Raw genomic sequence first — 17,627 nt, 5'->3', positions numbered from 1 at the left:
CTGACATGACAACCACCCGATGCAAGGATGAGAAGTAAAAAAAGCAAAAGGGTTAGTATTACAGAGCTTTCAGCAAAAATAAACGTGCAAAATCATTTCCTCTATCGGCTCGTCAGCATCCCATTCTCTGGCCCTGGTTCAGGTCGCTGGCCTAACTCACCAGACTTGTCGCAGCCGCCGCAGTAGCGAGGTCTGGCTTCCCGCTGAGACTCCGTGCCGAAACGCGAGGGAGTGCAGAGCCGGAAGTTGTAGAATTGCTGGAACCTCGCTTTCCGGGGCTGGACGGAGGGCCATTCACCGTCGAGTGTCGTTTGCCGCTTCCCTTGACCGGGGAATTAGCCGAGGCATCGCGAGTGCGCATGAATCCACTCTTGAGCGTTGTGCCTGGAGGATCCGGGAGAGGACGAGCTGCAGAGGTGGTACCTCGCTTGGAAGGCGAGTTTGATGCATACATCCTGGGCCGAGGGGCCTTGACAGCAGTGAGGAATTCATGTTTCACCGCATCATGGGGCGAGAGTCGACGAGCAGGATCCCAACGAAGACAGCGAGTGATGAAATCAAGGAAGGGTTCATCATCACACTTCAAAACCTGTCGGAGCTCCTTAGAGCTCGGACGACGTCGGCGTCCCTTGGATGAAACGGTCAGACGTGGCTTGCCAAGAGAATCAAAGAACAACTTCTTGCGCGTGCTCTTCTCAATGAGATGCTTTTCCGGAGGACCAAACACTTCCATGATGCAAGCAAGCTGCTCTTGTTCGTTCTCTCCTGGGAAAATGGGATAGCCGGTGAACAGCTCAGCCAAAATGCAACCTAAACTCCACATATCTATCGGCATGCCATACGACATTCCGAGGATGACCTCAGGTGAGCGGTAGAAGCGACTCTGGATGTAAGTATAGACCTTTTCATTCTCAAAGCAACTTGAACCAAAGTCGATTACTCGAATTTCGGAGTTCAGTGGGTGAACGAGAAGGATGTTTTCGGGTTTCAAGTCACAATGAATGACCTTCTTCGCATGCAACAGCACAAGACTGCTCAGCATCTGCTTTGTGAAAACACGGATCAACTTCAACGAGAAGCCCCGGAATTCATGGGCCTTGATGAATTCATAAAGATTCATGCCAAGGAGTTCGGTCGAAATACATAGATGACCACGGAAATAGAAGCTTTGGGTGAAGTTTACCACGCTATGCTTACCATGAGGGTCCCATTCCTTCAGTTTTTGTAGGAGGTTGACCTCAATCAGGGCTTGTTGGTGGAATCGTTTCTTGTTGCGAATGATTTTAATCGCAACCAGAGCTCCAGTCTTGTGGTCAACGCATCGCACGACCTGGCCAAAACTGCCCTTGCCTAAGACATCAACAATTTCGTATCGGTAAGCCAGATGGTCGCCGATGACAATGTTATAATCACCACGATCATCATCGTAGCCAAAGTTCGCTGCGCTGGAGTGGAGATCTCCAACATGTTTCTTGGCAGTCTGGGTACCGCAGAAGTAAATATCGCGATAATCGATGATCTCACCGCGTTCAAAAATGTTGAGTGTTGCCATCTTCAAGGCTTGGGCGGGACTGACACGATCCTTTGGTCCAGCCTTGCGGCGCAATTCGTCTAGTACACGCGCCGCCTTTTCGAAGTCTTTGCGTTTAGACCCAAGTCGCTTCATCTCTTCATCTGCAATCGCCACATCTGCATCAACGGTGGTATCGGTAGACCGGGAAGTAGCAGCAATACTAGATCTAGCATTGTTGATCATCTTGTGAACAGGAGAGATGTACGTGCTCTGCACGCGCCTAGAGCGGTCGCTTTCGCCCGACTCATTGGAGGGAGTTGGTTCCAGGGTGAGACTTTTCTCGCTGCTGACACTTGGCTTCCGATTTGTTGGGTTTGTTGCACTTGAAACAGAAGACTGTCGGCGAGGATTGAGATACGATGGCTTGAGACTAGGGCTCGTCGAATTGACTGAAGACAGGTTGTTCCATGTTGCAGAGGCTGGAAGTTTAGGTGGTGGCATATGATTGTGCTTGGCTGGATCGGCATCGGATTCTGGCTTTTGTGGCTTCGAGTTGCTGCGAAGCCGTGCCACCTTAAGCCGGTCCCGAAGAGAGGAGCCAGACGCGGTGACGGTGACACTCTCAGGCTCCGAAGGCGTCGATATCTGGCTGAGCCGTTCTGGAGCAGGAGTGAAAATGGCACTTTGCGTCTGAGGTCGTGGACCATTCAACTTGTGTGCTGGCGTCCGATTCGAATAATCGGCGCTGGCCTGGTGCCGGAGATGGTTAAGATCGGCACCGTTCTTGGGCAGCGTGTATGAGGCATAGGGAGAAATGTTGCGAGTTGAACCTGACGTGTCAAACGAACCAAACGCGCTGGTACTGCTTGAAGCTCGCAATACGGCGGTTGATGAGCTGACGACAAAGTGAGAGGTACTACTTCGTGCTTGCGTGAGGGGCATTTGGTCGTCTTCATCGCGGTACCAGAAATTCGCCTTGGATGCTGTCATCGGAGTACTAGGCGTCTTTGAAGTCACTTGATTGGATGGGGTGTGAGCTTTGCGCTCGTCATCCCTATCCTTGAGCGCCTCTATTTTGGCAGTCATGGGTGTGCCCAAAGGCAACAAATTCAACGGGGGCAATTTTAAGGGTTGCAAGCCCTTTCGTCCTCCCAGAACAGTAGAAGTTCGTGATCGTGAATCAGGGGTTTTTGTTTCGGCAGATTCAACTTTGTCAACTTGGGCGGTGGTGTGTGGTTCGGAGTCTGAATCTTTGATATTCAGGAGGTTCAAATCCACAGGAAGACTTGATTTTCTGGGCGCAGGGAAGACAGGCGCATCCAGTTCACCTTTAGGCGACTCATAGGCCTTTGGGATTGCTGGGACCGGTGGAACCTCTTCTCCGTTGGAGTTTGTTTGCTCTGTGCGTGGCTTGGGCGTCGGGAGTCGTGACGAAGATAGATTTTGGGACAGCCGGTTTTGAAGAGAGCTCCCAGAAGTTCGCACCGAGTTATAGCTGGTGCTTGAGGAAACGGATAACCCTGAACTATACGACTTACGATTTGGGTCAGGAGTGGTTCGGTTCGAGGAAGGTGTGACGCTTTTCCTCGGAATTTGCGAGGGAGATTGGGTTGATGATAGAGGACAGATGGGAAGAGGTTCTGTCTGAGTGGGAGGTGTATGTGGCATCGGAGGGGCAGGAGGCGCAATCGACATTCGCTTCAGCCTTCGTGCATCAGTGGGACTGATCGTTCGAGCACCAAGTCCAGTGGCATGTGGCGGCATAACAGAAGTCCTTTTAGAGGCAGAGGAAGGAGTCGCCACAGCAGAAGAAGGGGTTCTTACCGGGGTCCGCACGGCATTGGTGGAGTTTGATCGCGAGTGGTCAACGACTCCAGAAGCAGTCAAAAACGGACCACGGGGTTCCCTTGGGATGGGTTGGAATGATTTTGCCTTGAAGTTTCGGACAGAAGACGGAACCTTTGCATCGGACTCTGGAAGTCGAGGGCGAAGGAAGTTATTTGTTGAGGCAGTGTCAGTGCTGATTTTGCGGGCACTTAGACTGGCGCGCCTGGCCGAAGCATTGGTGGGCGCAAATGCCCCAGAGCTGATAGATTTGCGTGAACTCCTTGAAGCACCTGAAGCACCTGAAGCACTCGAAGCACTCGAAGCACTTGCGGCAGACGGCTGGGCTATACTTGGGCGGCGAGAGCGGATATTGGCAGAGGATGCTGTGAGCCCCGCAGCGGCATTCGAGCCATTCGGACGTTGTACTTCACTCTTTCGTCGGGCGCTGACACCCCGTGTACGTTCCGATATATTGCCTGTGTACGTGTGGTTTTCCCAGGGATTCGTCAGTGGACCTGTTTCACGATTCTCACCCGAACTGCCGTTTCCGGGCATGGGGAAGTGGTTCAAGCTAGGTTCACCCATGATGCTGTTATGGAAATCATCAAAGTTGACCGGCGCCAGAAATTCCATGTTGTCTGCATGTTTGGAATCGGCCTTTAGCAGGTTCCCCACGCTCGTAGATCGAAGGTTGAAGCTTTTGGTCGAATCAATCGTAGAATCAACCGAAGAGTTCCCAGAGTGAAGGTATGGGGCAGGTTTGCTAGATATCGAGTTAGTTCAAAGTCAACCACAAGAATAGAACTAGACATACCTCCAACGCGAAGCGTCTTGCGGTCGTGGGCCCTGAGGAACCCTTTGGTCACGAATTGAAAGTCTTCTCCTATTCACACCACCTGCGCGCGGTCCGGCGACTCCATTTGAGGCGTCAAAATCGGTGTTGTTAGAGGGGAAGTTGGTCGAGGCCGACTTTTGCAGGCGCCTGCGGGCTGGAGCTTCTGCTGAGTATTGTCAGTATCTAGCTGCACCTTCCCGACATCTCAACTCTTACCTCCCGAGGTCGAATCATCGTTTGGGGGATTGTGTGCTTGAGCTTCGGTCCGTGCTTGACCTTTGCCCGGTGTTTGTGGCTTTGTTGGCATTGTTTAAGCACACGCGTTTTCAAAAGTCGGAAAAGGAGAGGACTGGACACTGGACTGTGCCAGAGAGATTCGCAATTGCATTCAGGAGAAGTGCGAGGTCTCAAACCAAGAGATACTTGAGCACCGTCGCGCGACTCTTGAAAACAGCTACCGTTCCATTGCGAGTTGTGAAAAAGCAGTGAGGGCCAGGGCAAGTTCTCTTTGATAATAATTTTGGGGAAAGCAGGGTTGCTGGGGCAAGTCCACTAAGGCGGTAACTAGAGGGAAAAAGAAGGTAATTGGGAGGGGGAAAAGGGTGGATTTTATAATTAATCCCGTCAACAAAGGGATATTTAGATAAGCTCGAAGCTGGATGTGAATATTCACAGTGTGAATATATATATAGATATATATAAACAAGAAAAAAAGATGTCAAAGAGACAAATGAAGACCAACTTGTCTTTTCTTTTAGTGTGAACTATCGAATTCGAGGTTCCCCCCTAATACAAACGTGATTATGTCAGCTCTTGCCCCCCGGGGTTCGGCAAAGCATGTGCTTGCGCAGGTGGTCTCTGACTATAATTCTTTTCTTTAACTTCCTTTCTTCTTGTATATGTAAGATCCTATGTCTAATCATGGATGGATTTACAGAAGCCCTGAGTGATGAACCCAAGTTCTCAAAACGGAATAGACATGGTTCACCAGACAGTTCGCATTCGAGATCTTCATCTCTATCCAAAAACACACTACAGGACCGCCTATTTACAAAGTATGTTGGGAATGCCTTTCTTTCTGGATATATCCAATAGATCTGCTGGGAGTTTCAACAGCTGACAACTGCAGGCTCCTCCAACAAGTCATCCCAACAGACGATGAAGATGAACCTGATTCATTGGGAGACAAGGCCTTGGCCTCTCCTCAGAAACCGGCTTTCAGTTTGCCTGTAATGGCAAACAACTTCCGCCGCTTTAATGCAAGGTACATAGGACTGAACTATCCCATGTCATATATGCATTCGCTGAAATTCAAACCACTATAGAATCGGTGTGGTATTTCTGTTCCAGAGCCGTGTTGAGCAACTATTGACCTGGGATACACCAACCCATACCATTTCTTTCCTTTTTGTCTATTCTTTCATCTGCCTTGAACCTCATCTACTTTTGGTTTTACCCCTAGTGGTTCTCTTGCTCTTTATAATGGTGCCAGCCTTTGCAACTCGTCACCCACCACCTCCAAGCACCTCGACGTCCAGCACTACTCCTTACTACTCCTATGATGGACCAGCGCTGGCACCAGCCACGACTATTAAGCCAGCGCCAGAGACTTCTAAAGATTTTCTTCGGAACATGCGAGATCTACAGAACTGCATGGCTGATTTCTCAGACGCTCACGATGCGGCCGTCTCTGTTGTTGCGCCACTGACGAATTTCTCTAATGAGAAGCTCTCTTCAACTCTATTTCTTGGATGCACAATTGCCACAGTTGTATTGTTTATCAGTGCGCATCTGCTGCCCCTCAAAATTGTGCTGCTTGTTGGCGGAAATGCGTTGATTCTCTCCATCCATCCAACGGTGAGGCAATTTTTCTCCAGTCTGATGCAAGACATAGCTGGAGATTCCATAGGCATGGATTCTGCAGATCCATCCGCAGCGATTTTAGCAATGGAAAAGCTCGCAGATATCTCCTTGGACACATACCCCGAAGAGCGAGAGGTGGAAATTTTCGAGCTGCAGCACCGGGCAGCAGGAACGTCAGAGTCTGGGTGGGAAAACTTCCTGTTCAGCCACGCGCCATACGACCCGCTATCACCATCTCGCATCGCCGGGGACCGACCTCGTGGATGCCGGTTCTTTGAGGATGTCCGTGCCCCGCGTGGCTGGGCTTGGAAGAGCAAGAAGTGGGAACTTGATCTAGACTGTCGTGAATGGGTGGTGGAGCGCATGATCACCAGTGTTGGCTTCGAAGTTCCAGGCGTAAATGCCGAAGGCAACGCCATGGTTGGAGAAGTTGGTGGTTGGGTTTGGGACTTGCCTCCAATTCGGCGGGAGTCGGATGATGATTTGACGCTAGCCTACGGAGACCTGCCTGAGTCACCATCTCCTAAGGGAACCAAAGGCAAGGGGAAGGAGAAGGCGAAATTACGGGATTGGGAGGAAGGGACTGCGGCCCACGGAGTGGGGGAATGGAGACGCCGACGATGGGTACGAGTGGTGCAACGGATAAGCCTTCCGCCGGCGGGAGGTGTCACCTACTCAACACTCAGTAGTAATAGCTAGAGGAAACGCGAGATAATGAATCCAAGCGGCTCAGTTGCCGTCCAATAATATTTACTTTGGGACACATGCATCCACGTAGACACTTTTAATAAACAGAAAAAGACAAACGCCGGACTCGCCCTAACCAGATGCTCAGAACAAATGAACAAGGCATTATGACTGACTCTTCTTCCACTTGTTGAGTCTCCTCCGCAAATCACCCTCGCTCTGCTGCATAGGATTCAACTTGCGGTCACGAGTCATAGCAGTGAAATTATCTCCGTGCTTCTCAATCAAGCGCTGAGCCCACTCGCCCTCGCGCGAGCTCTGGTACCGGGGCTTCTTAGCACGGACAGTCTTGCCCTCCTGATCCGCCTGGCGCTCGAGCTGCTGCACAATAATCGAGTCTGCAAGGGGGTTGCTATCGCCATTGCCTTCCAAGACGTCGTTAAGAGGGTCGTTAAGCGGGTTGTTGCGTGAGCGCCGAAGGCCCGCCACTTCAATGTTGTCTTCGTTGTCGTGAATAACGCGCAGAATCGCGCCTGTCTCAGGATCGCGCTCGACTCGTGTCTCGCCGAGGTCAATCTTCGCTGCGGCTGCTTTGGCGCTACCGCGGATGTGCAGTGAGTTCTTGTTGTCGGGGTATTGGTCCTTGTTTCCGGGGAGACGTTCGCGGCCACCGGATGGTGCATTCAGCTTGTGCATCAAACCAAGGCGCTGGTAGTTTTGTGTCAGGGTCAGGTTACGATCCCTACAGTCGTTAGTATTTTGTATTTTTCAAGGTGAGCAAGATATGCATACCAGTTGTCGGCGATGATCTGATTGCCCAGCACATTGATTTTCTTGTGGCCGCTCTTGAGGCGGTTGTCCTTGGCCCGGGCCATGGAGCGCCCAGAGCGGGCCTTCTTCTTTTGCAAAACTTTACCCATTGTGAATTATGAGGTGAGTGTAGAGGTCGAATGGGTTCTTCTTCGCTGTGGTCGGCGATAATAAAAAGCGTTATCGAAACTTTTTTTTCTGAGTTTGCAACTCTTGGCATGTTTGCCTAATGTCCCGCGATAAACACCGATAGCGGCTCAGGTGTACGGAGTACTTCAGGGTGGGCTATATCCCCTGTTCATAACAAAACCCTGGCCAATTCCTTCGCAATGGCTTCGCGCTTTTTTCCTTCTCGCAGAACAGGCATTGCCGTTGTTGCAGGATGCCTTTTGTTCTCAGCCTTGGCTGCGGCCAATGTAAGCTCCGGAGAACTCTCCGTGGCCCAGATCGAGGAGCAATTACAGGTATGCTGTACAACAATGTGTGGTCTATATCCTACCTATAAACTAACCCGCCACAGAGCTGCCCACTAGTTGAGTCTCTCAATGAGATCAAGCGCGCAACCCGCCCAGAGACTGCTAGTTTGACCTCGAAGATCTTCGCTGTCCTCTTCCCAAGCACCCCAGCCGTGAACGCGCTTCTGGCCACTTTGTATATCTCCGGTCCACCAAGTATGTCTTCCACTCCACACTCGCAATCGGTCTCTGCTAATTCCTCTAGACTTCCTCCTAGCACTATGCCCACCCAACATCGACCCCTCCTCATTGTCAGTGATGGTCGCATTTGCCGTCGGTGGCTTACTGGGTGACACTCTCTTCCACTTACTTCCCGAGATCTTCGTCGGCGAAGCCTCCCCCGACCATGTGAGCTTCGTAATGGTCGAGCCAAACAAGAACCTACTCCTTGGCCTGGGAATCATGGTCGGATTCTTCACCTTTGTCGCAATGGACAAGATCCTCCGCATCGCGACTGGCGGCGACGGCGGCCATGACCACTCTCACAGCCACGCGCACACTGAACCAATTGCTGCAGTTACATCCGGCGCTGAAACCGAGAAGTCCAGCGGCGAGCTGAAGAAGCGCAAGTCTGCTGCGAAGGAGTCTTCCGAGGTCGTTCCCGAGAAGGAAGTCAACCCCAGCGTCAAGCTTGGCGGTTACCTTAACCTCATCGCGGACTTCACCCATAACATCACCGACGGTCTTGCCCTTTCCTCTTCCTTTTATGCCTCGCCTACCATTGGTGCGACGACCACCGTGGCTGTCTTCTTCCACGAAATTCCCCATGAAGTTGGTGACTTTGCTCTGCTTATTCAATCCGGCTTCTCGAAGCGCAAGGCCATGGGCGCGCAATTTATTACCGCTATAGGTGCGTTCTTAGGTACCCTTATTGGAATTGCCGTTCAGGAGTTTGGTGGAAACGGCACTATGTTGAACGATGCCGCGCCTGCGGGTCTTATGGGAACTAGCCTTACTTGGGGTGATATGCTTCTTCCCTTCACGGCGGGGACATTCTTGTATGTTGGAACTGTGGCTGTGATTCCTGATTTGTTGGAGACTGGTAAGGATAAGGGCGTTGAAGTGCGGAAGACTATCACACAGTTTTTGGCTGTTGCCCTTGGAGCCGGCATTATGCTTGCGTAAGTGCCTATTTTTTCCCCGCAAGGCTTCGATGGTACAATTATCACTGATACACTTTATAGTATTTCTTGGGATTGATTAAGTTGCGTTGGGTAATGGTATGCTGGTGTTACACACCAACAATATCATAGTTTGCCCAGCACCGTTGAGCCTTGGTGCAGCGACAAAAGTCCATGCCTTTGGCCCATTGAAAAGGATACATAAGTGATGCCTGACTGGTAATTAGACTAATGCTCCATTTAACTAGATACTATCACGCTTTTATATATGATCATTTAGCTTCATTTTGCACGAATAAATAACCGTTCATTCGAGATGGAAATAGCCATGTTAAAGCCAAAATAAATGCACAAGAATCATCAAGCCAGCAACACCCCTGGAGCTAACTCCTCTCCAACACGAATGAATACCCAGTACATATTCCTTGATAATACACAGAAGAATGCAAAGTCAATTTTGGAACCCGGGGAAGAAAACATCCCAAGTACGTATGAAATAAAAAAAAGCCCCAACTGAAGGACGTCGTGGTGAATGTGTTAATGAAACTCTTGAATCTCTCAAATGGCGAATAGAGGCGAGAGAGAAGTTGAGACGCGCGCAGCGCAATGTATGCAAGCGAAATAGATGCTAGATGAGGCTTGAAGCCATTTACTCGTTATAGTGGTAGACCTGAAAAACAAGTTAGCAAGATTATGCCCTTCGCTGTAGACGTTGGGGAGGGGAATCAAAACATACGAAGTAATCTGGGAGTCCAATGACCTCATATCCTAGTCTTTTAGCCATCTTCGCGAAGCCCTCCGTCTCCAACAAATGGAAGAAGGGAAAAGCGGGGAACATGGCACCGTCACGGTGCACATCAGCTTTGACCAACAAGGCCGTGCCACCAACACCGTCGAGAGCGAGCATCTTCTTCGGATCGAGATTTCTCATATCCGGCAAGTGCGCCATCAGGGTGCGATACGTGGGCATCTCGGCGTAGCCTTCCAAGAGAATCTCATCAGGCCCCATGTTCGCGGCGATGTTCTGTGCAGTCTGGCTATCAACCCAAGAGTTGAAGTCATAAGGCCTGACATCCCACCTCTTTTTCGAGGAATCGTAGTAGCGCTGGAAGCAGTTCGGCACAATAACCGGCTGATTGAAGGCCGTTAGATCTTGAATGAGAGAAGCTGGTGTCTCGACGATGTCACTGTCCAGCCAGAGGACCCACGAGGTCGCAGGGCCGAGCGTTGTGAAGACCAGACTGTTCCTCGCACGACTCATGGACTCGCGACGCTCTTTCTGCGCGGCCATTGCATGGCGGGCCTTCTCATCCTGTGATTTCAACGGGGGGTCAAAGTCTTGGCGCAGGATACTAATGCTGGCAAAGCGGTTGTCGATTGGACCTGATTGGGTCTTGGCAATGGCCTTTTCCAGAGCTGCAACTGCAGCATTTCCCTCGCTTGTCTTCGGTGCGATGAATCCCAGGGAGACCAGCTCGTGCGGATAGTTCAACTTCTCGATGTTATCCCAGTATCCTTGGTAAAATCGGGCTAGCGGGGTGAGGATGAGGACCCGCTCGCCATTGGCAACCGAGTCCGCGGTGTTGGTTAGGCTGTTGAGGTCGTAGTGCACAACCGGGGGAGCGGCCTGGTGTCCATCGCTTCGAAGTGCCTGTGATTTGAAGAAGGGTTTGGTGGGTGGGGAGAGAGGGTGTTCAGCGGCGTTTTCCTGACGCTGTTGGGAGCTAGCGGATGCGGAGGATGCGGAGGGGGCTGTGGGCGAGAGCAGGAAACATATGAAGCCAAATGCTAGCAGCGCTGCCAGCACGAGGCTGATTGGGCTCGTGCGGCGCATGGAGCGTGCAACGGCCATGGCCGATCAGCGTTAAATTGTAGATTGCGACGTGTCGCTGTCTAGTGAAACCGCTGACGTTTAGTCCACGTGAATGCCTCAGGCACTAAGGAATCAGATCCAGGTTACTCAACCTTGCCTCAATTCCTCCCCTGGTGATGACTATGGGAGAGTAAATCGCGACGTAGAAGAGATTGAAAGGTTTAGAGAGAGCTATGGATAACTTTTATTCTTTGCCCTGTCCGGAAAGAGACAAACTAAGACAACTCATGTCACTTCACTATCAAGGACCCTTCAACGGCGGCCGAGATCACAATGGCGGCCTAGATCACAATCCAGTTGTATGGCCCAATTATGAATTGCTATTCGCTCGGGCTTTGGAGCTCCTCCCGTGTTATCGCGGGATACTTCAAAGAGCGTCCCGAAGAGTCTCATCGCCGAATGCGGCCCGTTGCTACATAATACATTCCTAATCACTGACTTGCCCCGACTCATGATCAGCTTTTCCTCAAGAGCAAACAATGTAAAAGACAATGGGTATGTTCATCTAAGTAACTATCTAGCTATGGAAGTTGGGGATATTCAATAATTTTGGGTTCGTGGTAGACCGTGAAAAAATTAGGGCAAGGTACGCATCACCGCCTCGAACGCAACCAGAGCTATTGCATTCGCCGGGAACGCTCTAAGGAAGCATGGAACAAAGCCCCGCCAGTACCCTCTCCACCCGCGCTCACGCCATACGGCGACGGCAGCGTCCTTCCAGCCACGGAACTGTCGCTTGCCGTCGTTCAGCGCACCACCCATAGGGTCAGTCATAATACGCTGCTTAACGACGTCGGACGGGTAGGAAGTGAGCCAGAAGCATTGGGCAGAGATACCGCCGGCCCAGAAATTGATCACAGGGGCAGACAACTTGGTGTTCTCTTTGAAGTAGCGGGTTAGGACGTCATAGGAGCCCCACCAACAGAAGAAAAATGAGCGGAATAAGACCGTCGCCCAGAGACCACGGTATAAGCCGCTGACGCCATGCGTGCGAACCTACCCATGTTAGCAGGTTGGTACATTGTGTGGTCATTGGCACTCACTATTTTGCGCAGGCAGTCGATGGGCCCGCTATACAGGCGCTTCGATTTGTCGGCGGCATATTGAATCTGCAAGCGTGCCTTGATATGCTCGACTGGGGCTGCGATAAAGCTGACCGTTGTACCAGACATAACACCTGCAATGCCATGTCCGAAAGTTGGTAGGGTTGCAAGGTCTGGCTGGTGACTCGAGAAGGGAATGTAGGGGCGGATGTGAGGTTTTGAGAAGACATTTTCGAGTAGTAATCGGCGGTATAGAGTCAAGGATCCCAGCATGCTGCAGGCAGTAGTCAGTAATCTATACATTTTCTTCTCGATAGCGCGGCGCACTTACACAGAGTCCATCATCATCCATCCGACCAGCGGTGGTGTAGCTCCCTTATAAAACCCTTGTAATCCTTCCTTTCGCAAAGTCTGCAACGAGCAATCCAACGGCCCTCGGAACTGCACATCTTTGCTAGTTTGTAGGCGAACTTTGATGGTGTCGAATCTGTTCAATTTCATTAACAATGGATCCAAAGCGACGTTAGTTGGTTATGCGTACGGATGGCCAACTATAGAAAACAAGATTAGCTTCAACTCCAAACTCAAAGCACAGGAACACAACTTACCACTGAGTTTTGCAATGCCTGAAAAAACACCCGCCACAAAACCCTTATAATTCGACTTCGATGTCCCAGACTGGGCAAGTGCGTTTTCCCCCTTCTGTTGACCCGTCATATCAGATGATGAAACAGGTAAAGGCGCCGGCGCCGACGACATTCTCTATATTGTAAGAGCCCCAAGTTTCCCCCTCAATCACTGACTGGATCGCAGACCAAATGCGTCACGGAATGGACGCCTCACGCAAATCGTAAGGCGCTCGTGCGCAACGCGTGGGCGACTATCGAAATATGGTGACGGATGCCGATAAGGATAGAGCGATTTGGGGTTTTTGGGCTGCCAAGGAGGGTTTTGCAAACTGACGCGTCTTTTCTGGGGAAGCTGGGGTATATCTATGACTGTAATGAAGTAATTCAGAGGAATATTGCTGGGGGAAATTGTTTTAATGATTATTTGGGCCCCGCAGATTCCTCTCGGGGAGAATGGGTGTTCCTCCGAATCGCGGGTGATGCCTTAGGCGCGTATATTAGAGGTGGCTTTCGAACTAGCCCCTATATGGACTAGTAAATCTGGGGATCACCTTCCAAAGTTTGAAAGTGTGCCTGTATATCATCTCTTATCTGATCTTTGTAAAGGATTCCGGGCTACCCCAGACCAATCTCAAAAACAACAGGGCAGGACTTGGTGGGAAGCCTGGTAGGGGAAAGTTATACAAAGTCCCCCCAAAAAAGGCCAAAAGTCATATTACCTGAAGACCAGAAAGGCTGGATTCCATATCTAGGCAATACGAAAGCATGGCGGACCCCAAACGAAGTGGATATCCATCCATTTTTGATTCAACTGACACATCCACGTGTTGGATCGCTAGACCGACATATCAGCCGCACCTCGGAGATTGACCCTCAACAACCCATAACTTCACAATTGGAGGAATCCCAGTCATAGTGCCAGGCTGGGTAGCTGTCGCTGTGGTGTGTTACAAAAGGGGGAAAATTACATGTACGATATGGTGTTTCGTAGAAGATTGATACTTGGGCTCGACTTGGGTATGCGAGGCGATGCCAAGGCGCAGAGACTGGACTAGAGTGGGGTATATAATTTAGATACATGATATCGTGATGCAAGATCAAACGCAGTAGTCGGCCAGGGCCGAGGATATTTGATCATGGATAGTGAGAATGACGAGAATGAAAAAATTGAAACCCAAAAAGACGAAAAAAAGCCCCATGCACACTGTAGAAGCTGGGGTGAACTCATTTTGTTCCAGAACACCAAACAGCAGATATAAAACGAACAAGCCCAAAAGAAGGGTTCCGAGGGGATCCCACTACTCTAATGGATAATAAACAGAAAGAACCTTTTGATGCAAGCCGGAGTGGGTTAGGTCTACCGGCCTTTAGCGGGCTTTCGAGCCATCTGTCGAACCTTCTCCTCGTAGGCAATGAGCTTCTCCACCAGCTCAGCCGGAGGACCGGAATTCTTTGGGACATCTCGTGGAGCCCGCTCGGATGTGTTGTTCATCGAGCCATGGGCGAGGTAGTCACCGGCCTCTAGCGCCAGGGGCGTGACGGGGCCCGGGCTAACCAAAGGGTCCAAACGGGGGGCCGAAGGACCTTGGTGGACGCCCTCGATGAACTCACGGTATTGCCACATCATGTCGCGTGACCCCGCTGCAGTGCGGTAGGCAGGCTGCCGGGATTGGCGAGGAGATGAAGGCTGGGGAGCAGTATTGTGAGAAGTACTGCTCGACTGATATACGGCGGGATGGAACCGGGGCAGGCTACCGAGATGGAAGTTCTGGGTTTGGGTTTGCTTGGCCTTGGATGGGTTCTGGGTCCGAGAGCGAGTTGGCTGAGGAGAGCTTGAGCGTCGTGGAGACATGATAGGCGAGGCAGCCGGGGAGTAGTAAGGTGAGTTATCAGAACGCATTCTCCTCGAAGATGGGGGCTGTGATGAATATTGGCTATGACGGATAGGTCGGATTGAGGGGACTTTTCGGGACTTGGCGGATTGAGACGCACGTTCCCAATCGTCGAAATAAGAGTCGTGGTCAAATCTACCGGTGAGTGGTGTCACTGGAAGATCGTATATTGGACCGGGGCGTCTTGGTATGGGAATAGGTCTCGTTGACGAGGATAAGGCGAGTGATTCAAAAGCGTTGATCGGAATGGAATCCGGATAACGGGGCCGAGGGGAAGGGGGATTATAAGTAGATGAGGTGGCTGTCAAATCTCGCAGGGAGGAGAGTGACACAGGTGTGGGGTATCCGTATTTGGTGATCAGACTTTCAAGATGGTCTCTTGGTTGGAATGTTGAGCGGTGCGAGGCCAATGATAGGTCTAAGTTTTGATTAGCTTGGGGAAATGAGAATGTCGCACGTGTTAAGCGAAGAATGTATGAAATAGTGTCGCGATAGCCGACGAAATATTGAAGTAAACAATATATAGAGAGGGGAGAAGGTTTGAGAATATAGAGGGTAGTAGGCCAATGATGAAAGGGGGGGAAATATATCCGAAATATCAAAGGGGAATATAAGTAATTGAGCCACTTACTTGGGGAGTATGAACTACTAGGCGATGAGAGGTAGAGAGACGATGAAGATGAAGAAGAGGAAAATGAAAAAGGAGAATCGGAGGAATGGTTTTGCATCTGTTGGTTTTTTCCTGGCCCGTTAGTGTGCTTGATGGCACTTGCGGGGGGGTGGAACTCCACCAAAAATGTGTAGAAAAATATGAAATTGCCAACGAAACTGGAAGAAACTGGGAAAATAGAATGAAGGGAAAAAAATATATAGGGAAAAAACAGAGAAATATAGAAATATATGAGAGATATAAAAAGTAGTAATCTTACTAGAATTTCCAACTCCGAGGACTCCGATGTCCTCTCAAACGCTTCAAGGCTAAACCAAGGAAGAGACGGGATGACGAATGTGCCGCTTTAATAGTGGAGCATCTTAGATCTCCAACGTCTCTGTGGGAAACAGAAATGTGGAAAGAAATAGAGCCGTTAGAACAGTTAGAACAGTTAGAGCAGTTAGAACTACAAAGTAGGAAATGCCCTTCTTTTAAAGCTCCGACCCAGGCACCTGTGAAACAATACTTCACCTCTCTCTCTCCATGTGCAACTGCCTGGTGACCCATAAGTTTCTTCCAAGGCACTCAATTTTTATAATTAAAAAATTGACTTCTTGATATCACAAATCGAAATCCAGGTTTTATTTACAAAATAGCGATAGAAAGTGAACGCCCAGGGTGAAAATGGGTGAAGATCCCCGTCCAGTCACGATTGATTGACCAGGGGTGTCATGCGTCAATATGGTCATTTCTGATTCGCACGCTCTTGACTCACCACAGTGACGTTCCGCTACCGACTCATGTCATCCGTCTAAATCTCCAGGGTTTTCTGCTAAACCCAATCTATTCCCGAGCTGGATAGGAGATTCCATTCAGCCAACCACAATTTGCGTGGCCTGTTCCGCCGCATCACCCGACACCTATCGCTACGCGTAGATGGAAGAAACCGTTAATGCTGACTGGCTGACGCACTGGCCTGAACCTCCATATAACATACTCTGGGTGCTTGATACAACCTCATGATGGCCTGGCGTGCATACATGTCTCGGATTACCGTCCAAGCTCCCGACCATACCCCCTTTGCCGGAATAGTGACACATTTAGTGACAAGACTGCAGAGATGGATATCTTTAGAACAGGGTGCAATTACATATTCAAATGAGCTAATGATTTTATCTTTAGGTGAACTATAATCCCTCAAGGTGACATCTGAACGATATTATGACCCACTGGTGTCATGGGCGCATTAATGAATTAACAAAGGCACAAAAAGATATTAGTCTTAATTAGGTTAGCTGCAGAATGGGCTAATTTTGGTTTCATCGCGTATTTTGCCCAGGTGCATATCTAGAGATCTTCTTCACATCCGCTACATGTACTCCGTATATCCGGAATGAAAGATATGTGAGGGCTGTAAGTGGCGAATACCCGTGGACTATGATATTAATAATACCATTCCTAATAACTATTGGAAGTTTTAAGAAATAGGTTGAGGTTGCAGTAAGTTTCGGCTTGTCCTTTGCCCCTGCATACTATAAGTTTTTGTACCCTCAACCCTTTCTGCTGTCCTACACGAGGAAAAGGGTGAAACTTACTAGCGAGAAGTCTATAGTCCAAATTCAAATTCAAGCCAAGTCCATAGAGAGAAAATAATGTATGAGACCATAGTCTTGGCTACTTGCCCCCACGGAAACTATCTGATGCGGTGAAACCAACCTTGGAATCCCATTCGGAACAGTATATCCCAATAACCCTTAAACTGAACAAAATACATAACCAACAAAGCAAGCGGGTCTTTCTCACAGCCTCAACCGCCCAACAAGACAAAGCTACGTGTCAACCGGACCCAACAAGACAAAGCTACGTGTCAACCGGACCCTTTCGGAGTTCCCACGGTCCCAAAAGTCGATATCAAATCTCAAATATTTGTCCCTAGACCAAAACCATCTATAACGGCGCCCCGTCCTTTCAAAAAAAGGGAAAAGCGACCCGCATCTGCAGCAGACCGAAAAGAAAAGCTTACCAGCATAATCTCAAACATAGGCGACCCACATATATCCCGGAAATCTACTACTTCGTTATCCTGACCTGGCACTAGCCGACACATGTCAAGTAATACGGTCGGTTGACTTCCACATTGTGGAGATGTACTCGATAGCCCGACGCAAGGGAGTCTAATGTCGCATACAGTGGCTTGTGAGGGCGTCGAATAAAGCGTGCTTAGCGGCGGCTTGCTGCATGGATTCGGGTAGAAGGGGGTTATGTAGTGAGATGGGGTGATACCCGATGCGGGTGCGCGGGGCAAGGTGGGTAGTGGTTGGTGGGCTGAAATAAGTGCTTATGGTGAGCTAGAAAAGTGGGCTGATA

General features: G+C 50.0%; 7 protein-coding genes across 7 annotated transcripts; 2 read left to right on the top strand and 5 right to left on the bottom strand.

Annotated features, from left to right (window-relative positions):
* Positions 1 to 151: 151 nt before the first annotated feature.
* N7479_000783 (putative protein kinase) lies at positions 152 to 4,482 on the bottom strand (the record flags this gene model as incomplete). The annotated part of the gene is made up of 3 exons (XM_057248481.1): positions 152 to 4,103; positions 4,155 to 4,341; positions 4,392 to 4,482. 3 exons carry the CDS (start codon positions 4,480 to 4,482, stop codon positions 152 to 154), a joined length of 4,230 nt encoding a protein of 1,409 aa, XP_057112913.1.
* A 614-nt stretch (positions 4,483 to 5,096) lies between these two features.
* N7479_000782 (PEX28-32 family peroxisomal membrane protein) lies at positions 5,097 to 6,737 on the top strand (the record flags this gene model as incomplete). Its single annotated transcript, XM_057248480.1, has 3 exons — positions 5,097 to 5,230; positions 5,305 to 5,439; positions 5,501 to 6,737. 3 exons carry the CDS (start codon positions 5,097 to 5,099, stop codon positions 6,735 to 6,737), a joined length of 1,506 nt encoding a protein of 501 aa, XP_057112912.1.
* A 153-nt stretch (positions 6,738 to 6,890) lies between these two features.
* On the bottom strand, positions 6,891 to 7,645 carry N7479_000781 (nucleolar protein 16; the record flags this gene model as incomplete). The annotated part of the gene is made up of 2 exons (XM_057248479.1): positions 6,891 to 7,467; positions 7,518 to 7,645. The coding sequence occupies 2 exons, from the start codon at positions 7,643 to 7,645 to the stop codon at positions 6,891 to 6,893; spliced, it is 705 nt and encodes a 234-aa protein (XP_057112911.1).
* Positions 7,646 to 7,864: 219 nt separating this feature from the next.
* On the top strand, positions 7,865 to 9,175 carry N7479_000780 (Zn(2+) transporter YKE4; the record flags this gene model as incomplete). Its single annotated transcript, XM_057248478.1, has 3 exons — positions 7,865 to 7,999; positions 8,056 to 8,206; positions 8,256 to 9,175. The coding sequence occupies 3 exons, from the start codon at positions 7,865 to 7,867 to the stop codon at positions 9,173 to 9,175; spliced, it is 1,206 nt and encodes a 401-aa protein (XP_057112910.1).
* A 645-nt stretch (positions 9,176 to 9,820) lies between these two features.
* Positions 9,821 to 11,023, bottom strand: N7479_000779 (mannosyltransferase complex subunit MNN9; the record flags this gene model as incomplete). The annotated part of the gene is made up of 2 exons (XM_057248477.1): positions 9,821 to 9,841; positions 9,908 to 11,023. 2 exons carry the CDS (start codon positions 11,021 to 11,023, stop codon positions 9,821 to 9,823), a joined length of 1,137 nt encoding a protein of 378 aa, XP_057112909.1.
* A 597-nt stretch (positions 11,024 to 11,620) lies between these two features.
* Positions 11,621 to 12,846, bottom strand: N7479_000778 (uncharacterized protein; the record flags this gene model as incomplete). The annotated part of the gene is made up of 5 exons (XM_057248476.1): positions 11,621 to 12,040; positions 12,088 to 12,361; positions 12,419 to 12,574; positions 12,629 to 12,638; positions 12,696 to 12,846. 5 exons carry the CDS (start codon positions 12,844 to 12,846, stop codon positions 11,621 to 11,623), a joined length of 1,011 nt encoding a protein of 336 aa, XP_057112908.1.
* A 1,227-nt stretch (positions 12,847 to 14,073) lies between these two features.
* N7479_000777 (uncharacterized protein) lies at positions 14,074 to 16,009 on the bottom strand (the record flags this gene model as incomplete). The annotated part of the gene is made up of 2 exons (XM_057248475.1): positions 14,074 to 15,026; positions 15,982 to 16,009. The coding sequence occupies 2 exons, from the start codon at positions 16,007 to 16,009 to the stop codon at positions 14,074 to 14,076; spliced, it is 981 nt and encodes a 326-aa protein (XP_057112907.1).
* Between the last annotated feature and the right edge of the window lie 1,618 nt (positions 16,010 to 17,627).

Source organism: Penicillium vulpinum, assembly GCF_028829585.1.
Source record: "Penicillium vulpinum strain IBT 29486 chromosome Unknown utg000001l_segment0_segment0, whole genome shotgun sequence".
NCBI lineage: Eukaryota > Fungi > Ascomycota > Eurotiomycetes > Eurotiales > Aspergillaceae > Penicillium > Penicillium vulpinum.
Note: the sequence above shows the minus strand (reverse complement) of the source record. Positions and strands in the feature narration are given on the sequence as shown.